At 33.3% G+C, this 17,018-nt stretch overlaps 1 protein-coding gene across 1 annotated transcript in view; it reads right to left on the bottom strand.

Annotated features, from left to right (window-relative positions):
* LOC136978674 (heterogeneous nuclear ribonucleoprotein U-like protein 1) overlaps positions 1-5,411 on the bottom strand; it is a 100,955-nt gene extending 95,544 nt beyond the window's left edge. Inside the window, exon 1 of the mRNA XM_067274417.1 lies at positions 5,117-5,411. Within this exon, the coding sequence (XP_067130518.1) occupies positions 5,117-5,264 (148 nt within the window). The 5' untranslated portion in view covers positions 5,265-5,411. The remainder of the gene's footprint in view (positions 1-5,116) is intronic.
* Between the last annotated feature and the right edge of the window lie 11,607 nt (positions 5,412-17,018).

The following is a 17,018-nucleotide window of genomic DNA, read 5'->3' as shown; positions in this document are numbered from 1 at the left end:
AAGGGGAAACTGTCTACGAGATCGCAATATACTGCCATCGTTCGAAGAGCGTGTTATGGAGATTATTGGAAACAGATTATCATAGATGAAAGGTCTCTGAAACCTCTCCACTGATGAATTCCACTAAAATAAACAGAAGAGGAGCTGGAAGGCGAGCATTAGGAGCGCATATAACATAGCATATAGTTCCTAGTGAACCACTGACCAGACCTTGCATCCATAAGTTGACTCTCAGCATGATTCTGGCATTAACTGAGATTCAAATACTTGGAGAGACCAAGAGCTGAGTCATCTTTGGACAAAGGCAGGGCAATATCTGGAGTGTTTTCAGATGCTATATAAGCAACAGGGTACCCAGTTGACTGCAAGTAGTCTTCGTTGCTTTGTTTAACTCGCTCATTTGTTGGATATAGCCATTTGGAACTGATCAAGTTCATCTCTGGATAAATAGGCTCAATTTCTTGTCGTCAGAATGTTCAGATCTGTATTAGAGAAATCACCTGAAGCTAGATGTTGTAAGACATCTGTGAAGGAACTATCTGCACTATTTTATCTATGAGAATTACTAAGTTCAATGAACTTCTCAAAAGAATCAAATGCAAATGTAATGTAACGTCCCAACCAGGTCCCTACCTTGTTGGGACATTACATTGTAAAAAATACTAGAGGAGAGAGGAGTATCTTTAACAGGAAGCTGACGAAAATCACCAAATGGCTCATCTTTCTCAGGGTTTATCTCCCTCAATCTTCTCTCGATCATGTAAAGCATTCTTGCACCAATCATTGACATTTCATCGATGATGAATTTGAGCAACTTCATCTCAATCTGAAATCTCTGTGCAGCTTCTCCATTTAGAGATCAAAATTTCATACTAACGATAGGAAGACGAAGAGAATAGGTCGTAAAGCCATCAATATTGATCACTGCTGCTCCACGTTTTAAAAAAGAAAACTTTTTTAAACTTATTATTCTATAAAGATTCTTTATATTTGTTGTTGTGTATCTAGTTAACGATAACATTTACCTTTTAAAATTACCGTTTTAATGCTTGTCATATTTTCCGACCACTAGATGACACTTCTACACGTGTGTGCAGGAAGCAACTAACACTTGACTTCGTGCATTCCTTGTCAACATTATAACTCTAGAATGAGTTGTCCGATCTTGATGAAATTTTCTAGGACAACTCATCATCAGTGAAGGATGAACAGATTAAAATTTAAACTCTTAAAAATGATCCATACTGAAGAAAAACATAATCTTCATTTTGACCCCTATCTCCAGTTCTACAAAAATGGATCATTTTGAGAGTTGAAATTTTAATCAGTTCATCCTTGAGTGATGATAAGTCATCCGAGAAAATTTCATCAAGATCAGACAACTTATTCTAGTGTTATAATGTTGACAAGGAATGCATGAAGTCAAGTATTAGTCGTCACTTCATTCCGACAACTTGTTCATTTCTCACATAGTTTCTCCTTGTTACATCACACACTCCTCTCAAATACCTGATCTAAGATTTCCACCTAGAGGCTTGTGCACTCTTCTAGACCCTGTGAACTGTCAGTGACAGCTCTGCTACCAACAGGGATACCCATGCTGAACAGGTCAAAAGATAGGACCAGAATATATCCTGATACTCATGTGGAAACAGATGACAGAAATGGTAAGCTAAAATTTGCCGTTCCTTTTTTCCTCATCACATGTATTCATATGCAGAAATTACCCTAGAACTGAAATGTGTGCCATCTGCCAGCCATAAATGTAAACAGCTATCACTAGTCGAAAATGGTACTGACTGGGATTGCTTTGTTACATCAATTAAGTTTGCTTATGATCTTACCACAAAAAAACCACATAAAAGCAAAAAATTTAGATAAGAAAAATATTTCAAAATGGAATATCTAATACAGTAGAGCATTAATTATCCGACTCAATTGGGGACAGGTTGATCGGATAACTGAAAAAACAAATAACCGAAAAGTATGAAAAAATACATTATTAGTGTATTAGTATATTAGTATATCCCATGTAATAAGCATATTAGTATATCGCTATTAACCTACTTCACGTTGAATTTTCATTGATGTTAAGCCTAACAATTTTTTTTTTTTAAATAATAATCATTGTTAAATTATTTCTTTATTTTGTGCAAAATAAATACAGAAATAAAGAAAAAAGAGAAAATTAAGCCTGGTTTAAATACTGGCCTCCCTTTCATGGTCGAGCCAGTGTTCCCAGCTAAAACATGCAAAAATTTAACAAAAATAATATTAAAGTACCCAAGACATAGCCAAAAATTGTAGCACCACATCACTAGTGGACATTTGAATTTGCTGACTAGAATGCAGTCGGTTAACCGATGTGACGGTTAATCGGGGGTCGGATAATTGATGCTCTACTGTACTTTCATATCCAAATTGCAATTACAGCATTCCCAATACTTTATGCAGTAAGTACATCTATTTGATATTAATTTAATATTTAAATTAGATAGTAACATAACATATAAATGAAATATATTAACAGAGTATAAATAAATCTTTTTAGTTGTGCCGACCAACATAGTTCAAATGTTATCATCCCATGATGACATTGATAAACAACCTTCCTATTGGTCTAATTTTTACCATTCTGATGACAAAAATTCAAAATTTTCAACTTCATATTCCATCAGCTTCAACAGCAAAAGTGATATCATTTTGCCATTCCATCAACAACTTCCATTGTCCATTTCCGCACTGAGTACCAGGCTTATAGGCAGAATTATTGGTCATCCAGGTAGTGAGTTGAGGGATTTATATGATGGGGCTAAGGCTGGAGTCACACTTACAGAAAAACACTACTGAAAGCCAAATCCAGAAAAATTTTGTCTCTCTCATGCGTAAAATTTCTGGAAAATCAACTCAAGAGGTGCTCAGTGGAAAATTTTTTCTGGCTGTGAAAATGTAGATATTGACCAATCAGATCGGTGGAAGTGATGACACGTTTACAACATCGCTGGTGTTGCTACTGTGCTGAAAACGAGAAACCACGTGAGCTGCCCAGTGGCCATTTAGACATGTGTTGATAGTTGCATCATTGCTTCAAAATCATGAAATTCAAAAAGAAAGAAGTTAAAGGTAACCAAGAACCATATTTAGCTTGAAATGGCAGGTGCCGGAATGAATGTAGATTTAGTGTTGCTAGTAATGTGAACTGACATTAGATGGTGAAGAAGTTTATTTTTTGATTGCTTGCTGTTCTCTTTACTATATGCATTTTCTTAGCATAAGGTTGCCGTTGAGAACAAATCACACAGGAACACTTTTAGTGGAAAAAGGTCACTTTTATTGATAGGATAAGATATGCATTTCAGGCTTAATGCCCTTCTTCAGTCCTGAGATTATAGTGACTGTTAGGATAACACAACTTGTGAGAAGACATTCAGTGAACAATACAGGGAATACTCACATCTTTTTAACCTCTCCTATCTGGTCTATGGTTTTTGTACATTTCACTGGAATTATACTACAGGACATGTTTTTACTGTTCAAAAGTGTATAATGGTTTTTCTCCTCTTTTTTTTCCATATGTCTTCTGAAGAGTTGTGTTATCCTAACAGTCACTATAATCTCAGGATCAGCTGAAGAGGGGCATTAAGCCCAAAATGCATATCCTCCTATCCTATCAATAAACCAACCTTTTTCCACTAAAAGTGTTCCTGTGTAATTTGTTCTCAACGGCAACCTTATGCTAAGAAAATACATAAAGTTGTTATTTTTTTTATTTCGTTTTTCTTTTCTTTCACAATTTTACGTGTGAAACACAAATTCACAGAACAGAAAATTGCCATTATGGTTAAGTGAACTTTTTTTTCCTGTAAGTGTGACTCCAGTTTAACACCCCAACATATAAAAATGTTTTCTTGTTAAAAGACAGCAAAAGTTTTCTTTTAGAATCATAGAATATTCAATAAATAATAAGAATGTTTGCTACAAGACTTAAATACTTAAAAGTATTATGCAGAGGCTTCAACTCTCAATCTGGTCCTGTCGATCAGGTTCGTTTTATTAGATTAGGGCAACATGACACAGGCAATCTTCCAAAGGAGAAATGCCTTCTGGAAGATCTTTCATGGTAAACTGGCCACTATTTAGTTATCATTAATGTGAAGAAAACCCAGAAAACTCCACACGGTAAGTCTGTTGGCAACTACCAGCATTCAGTGGTTTTACCACTCGGCCACAGTGGACCTATTGACTAGGGTCTTCATTTTTAACTTTGGTGATCTGGTAGAAGCCTGTACATTCAGCAAGCCATTATCCATTTCAACAGACATTATTATAAAATACAATATTCAAAAATCCTTTTAAATTTAGCAAGAAATTTATTTAGCAAACATTTTACTTTTTAGTGTAAGTTGAAAAGGTTTTTCCAATGTATTCTAATTATTCTATATTACTGAAACCTGAAGATGGCTTTCAAAAAGCCAAAAAATATTAAGTTCTTGCTAGGTTTAGATTTTTTGAAAATTACTTTTTATTTTCACTGCAGTTTCATGTCTAATTGATAATAATTATCTAAAACAAAAACAAACTATTGTATGATATTCCAAGACAGATAAAAAACATTATTATTATTATTATTATTATTTCTAAAAAATTAATTTTGATTTTACAATCAGCTAATATTACTGAATTTTTTTTTCACAATTTTAACTGTATTAACTTCTTTATAAATTAAATAACAATAAAAACTATTTAGAATAATTTAATCATAATCTCTTATCGATTACAAATAAATACGTTTGATATATAAATTATCAGAAACAATAATTAAAACGAATCCGAGTAAAAATTAAAATAAAAAAAATATTATAATTTTAGATTTTAATATGTTTGTTACGTTATTTGTGTGTAAATCGTTACTAAAGTTAAAGAAAAATACATTTCGCAACGATATCCTAACAAAGATATTTACAATTTTAGCTTAAATCTAATGGCGGATACTCGCTAAGCCTAACGAAAATAATTTGGTTAAAAATAATCATTTAAAAATAATAAAACCAAATACTTAATCCTATAACGTTAAAATAACATATTATAAATCATTTAATGTGTATAATGGACTTACTCGCATCCAAATTTCCAGTTTCTTTGTTGAGTGCAATCTTCAAACGTTTCACAAGTACTGCTTTGTTACCTTTAGTATCCAAATTGCGGGCTGCTAATTCAGCTCGTAATTCTACTACTTTCATTTTATTTGGATCGATATCGCTCATATTTTTCTACGTGGTACTAAACTAAAATGCTTAAGTACTGATTAGACAAAGTGACAAATCTCGAAACAAAAATACTTTTTGTACTGACGATCTACACTTCCAATCCCGGCAAATTTGAAACCAAAATGGCGGAAGGATTACCAGACACGTGATATCAACGGAAAAATTGTAAGGATATTTCTAATTGGCTCTTTCAAACAAAAATAATCATTTCTAACCAATCGGCAATAAATTCAGTTTCAAGGACTCTTTACTAAAGTTCTTATTTCCTACATCATTGGTTGATATTTCAAGGTTAATTTTCTGGCTTAATCGTATTGAGAAATAATTTAATTTAAAAAAATAACGTTTTTATACCATTCGATTATAAAACTTTTACATAATTTTTATAAATATTTTTTTTCTAATTTTTGATATTAAAATATAATTATAATTTTCAAATTTTATAATCGATGAAGTTAGGTTAACTAAAGTTTTAGTCTGTTCCTTATTTAAAATTATTTCCCAATGGTAAAAGATATCGAATGACATGAATTAATGTCAATTGACAGGAAATGATATTAAATTATTTAAAAAAGGCAAGCCATCTGTAATCATTTATTCCATTAAATAGTGAAAATAAAATGAATTTTTGTAAAATGATCTTAAAACGTTTTTACATTATTAAGTCCTCGATGCGTAATATCAACTGGCATCGTGTGATATCATTCATTTTTTTTTAACTCTCCATTCTTCAGGTACTAAGACGCCTTTTCTAGCAAGCCCATAAATAACGACGTAGCCCAAGACATTCTAACGGGTCAACCCCGAAAAATTCTTGGGGTTTTTTGACCCGTCTGGATTCGATCTCGGGCCCGCCAGAACGATATCGGCCACCTTAACTGCTCGGCCATCCGGCTCACTCATACTATTTGGGAACTGAAACTATCTGAAAACAACTGTAAAAATATATCAATTAATGTAATGTCAAAATGACGAAATTATATTTATATTAGGATTCAGAAGTGCTTCAGCGTAATCTTTCAATATTCATTTTATTTACCTACTCAAACTGCTTGCTGAGATAAATCATCTGATAGAAAAGCTTTGAAATAATTGATATTAATAATTTAATCCGGATTTACTGTGTTTTTTACAGACTGCTAATTTTTTTTATAGGGCAACGCGATTTGCCGAATGGAGAATGCCTCCTGGGAGGTTTTTTTTTATGGGAAACTGTTTCCTATTTAGGTGTTACTAACATGAAGAAAATTCGAAAAACTCCACATAGCCAGTCAATTGGCGATCGGTCAAGGTGGCAGCTTACCGCTCTGGGATTCGGGATCAAATCCGGATGGGTCGAAAAATCCACAGGAATTTTTCGGTGGTGGTCCGTCCGGATATGTCGGGGCCCGTCCCTCACCACCCGGCCGCCCCTTTGTGGTCTTGGCCGAACTCATAATGGGCTTGCTAAAAGAGCCCTCTTAGTGCCCACAGGGCGGAAAGAGTTAAAAACAACAACAACAAAAAAAAAAAAAAAAAAAAGGCAGTATTCAGCACCATTCGGCACTGATGGACGTCTAGGACTGCCCGCATATGAAAAGTTTCTCGGGTTTTTCGATTTTCCGGTTTCCGGGACCTTCAAAAGACACTCTATACGTAACTGCATCGGCCATCCAGTCGTCAACCTACGATGGATACGGAAAATAAAAGACTATTCTTATGGCGAAGAATCAATAATAAAAAACAATGCCCATAAGGTTTGGTTCTATTCGATTACGGCAACGCGACACTTGGGCGATCTGCCGAGAGGGAAATGTTTCCCGCGAGGTCTTTTATGGAAAACTGGTCTATAGTTATTTGTAGGTATTAAATGTTTTTTTATCGTAATTTATCACCTTGACTGGTCAATATGAATACTGCTATCATCTGTCGGGCAAAGTAATTATAATGATATTTTGAAGAGTGATCATCCGAAAAAAATTTTTTAAATTTTTTTTTTATCATAAACCAAAATGACATTCCAAGCGTTTCCTTTAAGTTGATTTTTTAAGACGAAATTATATAATTTTATTAATAATACCAATACTACTTTTTGTTAACATTAGTTTAATTAACACAGTTAATAATAAGTATTTTAAAAAATATTCCAGTTTGTAAGTGAAATTTTCAAAATAATTTTCAAAATTATTTTGAAAATTTCACTTACAAACTGAATTTGAATGCTATGTGCAAAGTAATTGCCAAATTAACTTTATTCAATAATGATTCTATTTTATCATTTACTATATATAGTGTGTGTTGATTGATAAAGAGTTTAATGTAATAAATATACCTATATTAATAAACCATATAATAGCAAGTTTTTCTTAAAACACTTGGAAATAATTCACAAAATCAAATAATGAAAATAGTGAACTTTTTGAAAATCAAATTTCCCAAAGGGATTGTAGCTGGTCAATTTAATAAATTAATCAATATTTATCAGGCTGTGCAGCCATTTTAGTCATTATTCATAATGCCTAGCCACTATGAATAATGACTTATCACTTCACTCATTATATATATATATATATATATATATATATATATATAATATATCTGTGTGTGTGTGTGTGTGTGTGTGTGTGTGTGTGTGTGTGTGTAAGTGAATTCTCTATAATTCCTACTATTTTTGTCCACTTCAGGTGAAATTTTGTTTTGTTGCTCCTTATATTACAACAGATAGTATAAACTACTTAATTTGCAGAAGTATTAGAAACACTTTTTGAATTTTTTGAAATCTCTACTCTTCTCAATTCTTCAATTTCTACTTTCTCATAAAAAGTATTCTGCCATGCTTGATTTCTAGTATGTTTTATTTTACCCAAGAAAAATAATGAAAAAAATACAAGTACTGTTTGATTTGAACCATAAGCTGCTATCATGATGTGCAGTTTGTAACTTTTATTTTTAAAATATGATAGCTGATTATAACTTGGGTTGTAGACTGCCATGATGGTGTCCATATTGGGTGGATTGATGGATAAGACATGCAACATGGGCAATCTGCCAAGGAGAAGAAATTCCTGGGAGTTACTGGGAGCCAGTTTCTCACAGGAATTGCCAAGGGGAATTTCTGTGAGAAACTGGCTCCTATTTAGATATTAAACACACGAAGTACAGTCAAAAAATACCAAATTGTTTCCAGTAGATAAAACTATTGATCATTGGTTTTATCCACTCAGCCACTGGTGGACATCTTACATTAATGCTTGTCAATGCCTGATTCAACCCTGAATTCCCAGAGAAATAGGCAAACACTAACTGCCCTGGCCATATACATATATGATGTATGGCATTGTTTTATCTAGAGTATTTTAGGAGAGGAGTTTTTCCTTCCAAAGAAGTCAAAGCAAGCATTCATAAAAGTAAATGAACTGATGCTTATAAGTACAGAATTTTCTGCTAAACTGAGTGATGCTGAAGCTATAAAAATTGCATATGACATACATAGTGTGAATATTCAGCCGCCAATAAAAACATAATTTGATGCAAGAATCGTTGCCAGAGTTTACATAACTTTTTATTTGTCTTTATCAAATAAATGTTAGTTTTATCCTCAATGTATGCTATACATTAAAACTTGAAAATGTCACATGGGTCCTAAAATAAAGTATTAGTGGAATTGTCTATCAATCTTTAATAAACTCATTCATATAACTTTTATATAGAATCTGCAGCAGCAGTTAGGTCCTTTAGAGCAGTGGTCGCCAACCTTTCTGACCTCATGAACTACTAAACTCACAATTTTGAATCCTGTGAACCACTATTACGAATTTCTTTAAATGATACAAATGTCTATAGAATAATGATCATAATAAAGTAAAATGGAAATTTTAATATGAAATTTACTTGTTTAATTATAACAAATTAGTGTGAAGATTGTTGCTTCTTGTTTGAAATAAGTTTATGGATTCTTGGCTCTTTTTCACAAAGGATGACAATTGCACTCACATCATTATTTATTGTTGATTATTTATTGATTTATTGACATTATTATTTATTCATAAGTCATTCAGTGTTTGATTTTAGATTCAAATAAAAAACAATGAGTAAGAAAAAGCAACCAAACATTTTGCATTTCTTTTGTAATATTTTGCATAACGTTGAATTGATCAATGTCCAAATTTCTCTATAGACTACCAAAATTTTATCATGGACCATCAGTGGTCTACAGACCACCGGTTGGTGACCACTGCTTTAGAGAACCAATGTTATACCATTTATGAAACAAAAATTTTCCCTTGTCTCCCCACCCCCATTTAAGCCAAATCTCCCCAGACCTTGAAGTCTAGATAAAGCAGTGTACAGTACATGTAGGTCTATTTGGTATATATTCCTGGGCCATAATTTATTGCATCTGAAGCTGTACAGTACATGATCTGGTTTTTGCATCTCTTTCCACATTGAAAGAGCAAAAAAATTGCTCTTTACACCTAAGAGGTCTCTTATCAAGCCAGACCCACAATAAACAGCTGATTAATGAAGGATAGGAATCCCAATCTAATAGGGATTCCTCAAGGTTGACTAGATCAGTAGTTTCTATTGCCAAGATTGTTAAAACATTTGATCCTTTTAAATCAGCTAAGCCTGATGATATCATCAAGTTCACCTACAACATTAAACTGATATTTTAATTTCTATTCTTCGTCACCAGCTAAGCCTGTTTAGTGTTAGGCTATGAGCCTTTGGCCTGGCAGCCTGTTAATCTGGGGCCGTATTCTGGTCACCGTCTCTGGTCTCTCATCTCTCACCTCTCACAAGCTGGTTGCTGATTGGCTAATCATTTGGATTAATCAATCAGCTACTGAGAGACGAGAGACCAGAAACGCTGGACTTTTATTACTAAGCCTGACAAGAAATCTTATATAAACAACTTTGCTAGACCCGATATGCTATAAGCTACTAGTCCCAAATTGGTTACATAATTTATTTAGTATTTAGCCATATCTAGCCCAATAAATTTTCGGCATTTGGTTGGTGTCTAGCTTAAGAAATCTTATTTTGAAGACAAGGCTTTTAGGCCTAGGGCCTAATATCTTTTAGGTTAAAGACATTGAAGATACTAATTAATAGGCATCAGAGGGATGTTTAAGTAGCTTTCCTCTCCATTCCCTTCAGTTTGCTATCAACCTGGCAAATCATATGAGACTACCTTGTACAGTTCAGTTTTCCAAATTGAGAAAGTCCTGGATGTCAACAAGAATGCATTAGTTGATTTTCTTTATTTTCAAAGTTCCCTCGGATGGCAAAATTTTTGTAAAAATAAAAAGACAGTCATTCTAAAAATTCTTAGGCAATCATCATCTTATGATTTTCTTTAATTACTTAACTATTATTTCTTGTGAGCACTAAGATTGGCCTTACTTTACTGCTAAACTTATTATACCACCAAAGGGCATCAAATTAGACTTAGAAAAACACTATTTTATTTTCAGAATGCATTTCGGACCGAGTCCCTCATCAGCTTTTTTAATTTGCTACAAAATTAAAAGGAGGTTAACAATTTTAAAGTACTGTAATTCACACAAGGCCAATCTTAGTGCTCACAAGTCATTAAAAAGACTAGACAAGAAGCATAGCATAGTATCAATTATTTCTGTATATTGAGGGTGCTTTTGATAAGATGTCTTTTGAGACTATTAGACATACTGTGCTTGAATTTGACATTAGTCCTGCTCTTGTTTCCTGGATTGATTTTATGTCATGTCATTGTGGTATAGTGATTTTATTGTCATAGTGGGATACAGGGCCGGATTTACATAAGGACATTTGGGGCCGGTGCCCAGGGCCTCCACAAAACTGTGTTTAAACATAATTTTTTTTTCCTTTTACTGCGACAGCCTAGTGTGGCCTAATCATGAGGGCCACAGGCAAAGAAAACCAAACCCGGAAAAAAACCTATGGAACATCGGAAAATTTCGGGAAAAAATTTTACATAGATATTTTTCAATTAAATTAGAATAATTAGTTTTACACAATAAAATATATGCATGTTTACCATAACCTTATTTTTAAATAAAATTTACAACTTTCTAGTTGAAATCTAGTATTTTGTGTAAATTTTCTAAATCATCAAATTTGCCTACTCTTAAAGGGGGGGCTCCCACCGAATTTGTGCCCAGGGCCCCTGGATTAGTAAATCCGGCCCTGGTGGGATAGTCTGCTTTTGCTATTTCGGTGAGAGCATCCATTGTGTGAGCCTGCCCTCAAGATGTACTTTCACCCTTCTTGTGGTGTCTCATTGTGGTTGATCTTCTGAAGGACCTTAATGGTTCTGAATTGTATGCTCAAAGTTGTACAGACAATATTGTTCTGCTTTGCCCAGGGAAATTTCCCAAGGTTCTATTGGGTCTTCCTTCTCTGCATCTGTTCACTCAGGCTTGGATGAGGTGGGCTCATTAAAGATTAAAGGCTCAAGTATATTGGTCAACTTATTTCTAGACCAAGTACTGTTGGACATTTAACTCTACTGAGGAATATGATAAAGGAAGACCTTTTTTTGATGGGTTCCAACAGAAATGACCTTTATGTTTGACAAGCATTATCTGATCTCCTTTCTCACTCACCTTGACTGGCAAAGGGTAGAGTAACCTTCTGTTCATAGGATATTGTCTGGTTTACAGATGAATCCAAAACTGATAGCAGCATGGATGTTGACATTTATGTGGAGTCTGGTAAGGAGCCTTTTTGTCCCACTTGAAATATGATGGGAAAGCTACCAAGCAGAGATGCTAGCTATTATTTGGTGTGTTTACACTATTCTGCAGAGGTCATTTTAATAAGTCTATCTACTTTATTTCTGATATTCTCCTTGTTTCAGATTGCTTTAAAAGTTCTTGATTCCTGTCAATTCCCAAACAAGTGCTGAAGTAATGTTTTTCCTCAATGGGTTGGCTACCCATAATAATCTCTCTCTTGTGAAGGCCAGGTCATGAGAATATTGGTGGCAAAGTAAAGTACCAATTTATTAGCTAAACAGGGAACTTCAGATTCCTCTGTGCAGACTTCATCTGAACCAGCTCTTGGTGTTTCATATACTTTTTCTAGAGCTGTCAAAGATTGGACCACTTCAAATCATCCCAAGCATTGGAGATCTACTCTGTGTTTAAAGCAGAGCAAGACATTTCTGCCTAGTCTGCTCTCTGGCAAACTAAAGATTTCTTGTCTTTTGACAGGAATCAAGTTCACATTTTGGTCAGTGTTGTGACTGGTTTTGGCTACTTTTTAAACATTTGTGCCAAATGAAACTTTACTCCTCAACGTCTCATTTGTGAATGTGCAGATCTTTGTTTAGGTAGACTTTTCCTTCTGGGTTTGTTTTTTTTTGCCCTGGTTTCGTTCATAAGTCTACTGTCTTTTTAAAGAGATTAGATTCCTGAACTAATTTCTAGTGGAGTGCACAATGGACCTTTTAGATCAAGGTTTATTTGGCCTCCCGTCTCCCATCAGTACAATAAACAATAAATAATAGCAGGTGATCAAAATTAAAGTACTCCTATTCAACACTGTATAGAGAGATATTTGATACTCTAGTCCAGTGGTTTCCAAAGTGGGTGCTACTGCCTCTCCTGTGGGCAGTGAGTAAATCTAGGGGGATGAAAAGAACCAAGTGGGCTGGAGGCAGGGTAGTGAATGGTGACCATAGGCAAAGATTAGAGTTCACTGACAACCTTCCCCTTTCCTCTTATAAAACAGGTAAGAAGAAACATTGCATTTAATGGTTTCCAGATGTGGAGAACAATGTGTGGTAAGGACACAAAATATCAGTTTCATAGAAAAGTTTTTCTAAAAATATTTCCAAGCCTTTCTCACATAAGGGAAAATGAGTTAGAGGATATTGGGTATATGGAACTAAGGGCATTAGTTTATGGAACCAATGAGGCAGGGGCTCAAAAAAGTTTGGGAATTACTGGTCTAGACCAAATTTGGCAAGGTGGCATTTCAGAATATACAGAAGAAATTTAAAAAAAACTAGCACCAAATTTATCACTAAGGGGTTACAAGCAATGAAAAAAAAAGTTTCATTTGTGGGGACATTAAAGAAGTGTGGTTTACCCTGGACACAAATTTGGCAGCACAGAAATTACAGGGCTGCCAAAGTAAGAAGCATCACAATGGATCAATTATGGTCAGCTGTCAAACATAATATTCATTGTTTTCAGATTTTATACCTTTACAATGGGAACCACATTGACCAATATCCCCTACATTGATAAGGTCTCTGTATCTGTGTAGGAAGAGTGTCTTTTACACTAAATTGTGTTGCTTGCAGTGTCATAATGGTAAGTTTTGGTCTAAAACAGTGGTTCCCAAAGTGTGTGCCACAGCTTTCTCACAAGGGCTGTGCTAAATGTTATAAAATTTTTATAATGTTAGAATTTAATGTTCTTGTTAGAATTTGACATAGGGTACCTTGGGAAAATCGGCATTTAGCAAGGGCACTTAGAATCAAAACAGTTTGAGAACCACTGATTTTAAATGTCATTATACCAGATTTCGTTTCATTTGGACTGCTAAATCTCTCTCTAAACAGTGATTAATAGTATTTTAAGAATGATTACCAGGAATTTGATGACTATTTTGGTTCATTTGGGCAATTTTTGGATGGTTGAATCCTGGAATAATGCAAAGGGCACATGTTCAGGCATTACACATAGATTTTTTCTTTCTCAAATAAGAACAAAATCTTACACTTTAATAAAAGTCATTTTTACAAAGATAAAAAAATTAGGCAAAAATGAATATTTTTGTAATATGCCAAGAATGGTGTGCATCTTTCTATTTTGCCTCTGGTTACCTCCATTTCAACTTGTTTGCTATTTGTTTACCAATTATCTTGATTGTCTTTATACCAACATTATTTTGCTATCACTTAAGAAACTCAGTTTGATGGTGTTAATTTACAAAGAATAAACATATTTAATAAACTACTCAAATGTGAGATTTTAAATATTTTCTTGTTTTAAATACTTTATAAAAGACATTTCTGTATATGTGAAAAACATTTATGTAGTTTATTAAATGTGTTTATTCTTAGTAAATTAACACCATCAAACAGTTCTTAAGATGTGTAACACCTACAGTAGACCTGAGTCTGCTAGGAGAACTTGGAGGGTAAGGATATGCAAGACAATAAATAAGGACCTTACAAACTCTTTGATATCCAACAATAAACATTTAATAATAGACAATTACAGATAATTTTCGATACAAAAGAATCATGGGAGGACAGAACACGTAACTCTTATAAACTAATGATAAATACATTATACATGGGTTATCGAAATATTATGAAAATCATGTATGACAGTGGAAATAAAGTCTTACATAAGTTCCTTATAGTTTCCTTATCCATTATTAATGCTCACTTCATAAGATTTTGATGTCTTGACTTCGATATATTCGGATTCTACCGATCCATTCGAAACTCGCACTCGAACAGCTCGGAGACGGAACCAGACAAAAAAGTGCCCCTCTACAAAAGTTCCTTGCTTTTATATCTCCTACCATTGGGCATGACGTACCAGACACGTGGTCTAAGCCACTGACCAATCAATGTCCACGACGGGCAACACCCATCCAAAGAACCGATACCATAACACAAAACGGAATTGCACAACAAAACAAATTAAAAAAACCCGACATGACATGCGTAATGCTAAAAACATAAAATTAATAATAATAATAAAAATTGTATAGTGCCTGGGCACTACAAGTGTTTAGCACCATGAATTAAACTTATCCTAAATTGCCAGATTATTTCTTGAGTTATATTGAAAGTAATGAATATTCATTGAAAGTAAATTCCAACATTTAATATTTGTTAAACATTGGAATTTGTACTATAATGGCAATTAATTCATGCAAGAGTGTAGCTCAACAATTAGAAATTAAATAATTTAGAAAATGAAGAGAAGATTGACCCATATTTGAACCCCCTCTCTGGGTCAATACCCAGATATCTCAAAATGAATCTGGCTGTTTAGGCTCGAGTCTGACTATTTTGGTTTTGTATACTGTATGTATACTCTTAAAACTTCTACAGAATGTTGAAATCAAAACAATGTTGTAACCATCTACATGCATTGTATATTACACGCCATTATCCAGCCATATCAAAATTTCAACCAATAATAGAATCTCCAGTAGTTTTCCCAGTTAATGTCAGGTGTTTTGGTTAGTGAAGTAATATAGGATCAAAATGTTTAAAAATCCAAGTTCTCCAAAGATTAGTCATTTTTTTATATATACAATAACTATAAAAAACTGATAAATATACAATATTTGGCAAATGTTGGTCATTTAAAATAAGCAGAATCTATTCTAGTTACTGCCTTGGGATTGAAAGCATCTTTCTCTAGATTTTGACTAAGATAATTTTTAACTCCATTTTGACTGGTTCATCATGTATATTTTAATTAAAGCCAAATGATTTCTAGATTAAATCAGGCAACATTACCAATTTAATCCAGAAATAATTTGGCTTTAATATAATTATTGGATTGATATAAACTTCTACTCTGTTATCCATTGGTAATAAATAACTATAAGCCCAATGGCCTCTGTTATGAGTTTAGACTCATCATGCACCTTTCCAATTTTTATTCATTAATGCATGATGTCCCAGAATGCATTTTTATGTAACAGTCATCTTCAGCTGTTTATATATATATTTCAACAATATGGTATTATAATTAAAATGCAAATATGAAAACACCATTGAGAACTGAAAAACACACAACAGCATATGTGGAAGTATAAAATTAAATTTTAAGTATGGTTACAGTCGGGCAGATCTAGGTTTTTCGGGGACTAGGACTTAGAGGTCCAATGGGGCCCCATTTTTTGTTAATACAATATAATATAGTATTATTAATAATAATGATAGTTAATACTATCAATATAAATTATTTTTTACTATACAATATATGATAAGTGTTCATTGTTAATGAAAAAGTATTAAAAATTTATGATGATAGTTCAACTTTTGTGGGCCTTTGACATTTTGAGGTCCAGGGCTTAACCCCTATTAGTCCCTATGTAGATCCACCCCTGATTACAGTGTTTGGCAATTTAACATCAATTTGTATGAACATCTTTTATAATTATTATAATGTTGTATGTAGTTAATTATATAGTGATAATATTAATAAACTTTTCAAACCTGTTACCGACGCGCTCTCCTACTTCTACACCACTGCCACAAACTAAATATCTCGTTACTGTTATACGATCAGCATTCCATCGGAAATTCAAAAATTACTTGAGGAAGAACCATTGTTGTGGTTCGAAAATGTTAGTAATGAGATATTTAATTTGTAGCAGTGGTGTAGCAGTAGGAGAGTGCACCGATATCAGGTTTGACAAGTTTATTAATATTAATATTCTCCAGTGTTGAGAGAAAGATATATAGTGATAAATATAAATTTCAGTTTATTTCTATATTTTAATTTATTAGATTCTTTTATATGTATTTTAATTATACAATGTTGTCAATATATATATATGAAACCTGGCTGAAGAGGGCTATTAAATAAGCCAAAATGTATTCCAGAACATCATGCATTAATGAATAAAAATCAGAAAAGTATGTGATGAAGTCATAATAGAGGCCAGCGGGCACATAATTAATTATTACTGATTAATAATTATCAGGCTCTGAGAGGTTTATATACATATATGCACATTTTAGATAATAAATAATTAATAAAGCAAATACAGTTTTTCCAT

This window comes from Centruroides vittatus, unplaced genomic scaffold (assembly GCF_030686945.1).
Source record: "Centruroides vittatus isolate TY-2023 unplaced genomic scaffold, ASM3068694v2 contig_549, whole genome shotgun sequence".
Lineage (NCBI taxonomy): Eukaryota > Metazoa > Arthropoda > Arachnida > Scorpiones > Buthidae > Centruroides > Centruroides vittatus.
The sequence above is the reverse complement of the archived record's forward strand: the minus strand, read 5'-3'. Positions and strand labels throughout refer to the sequence as shown.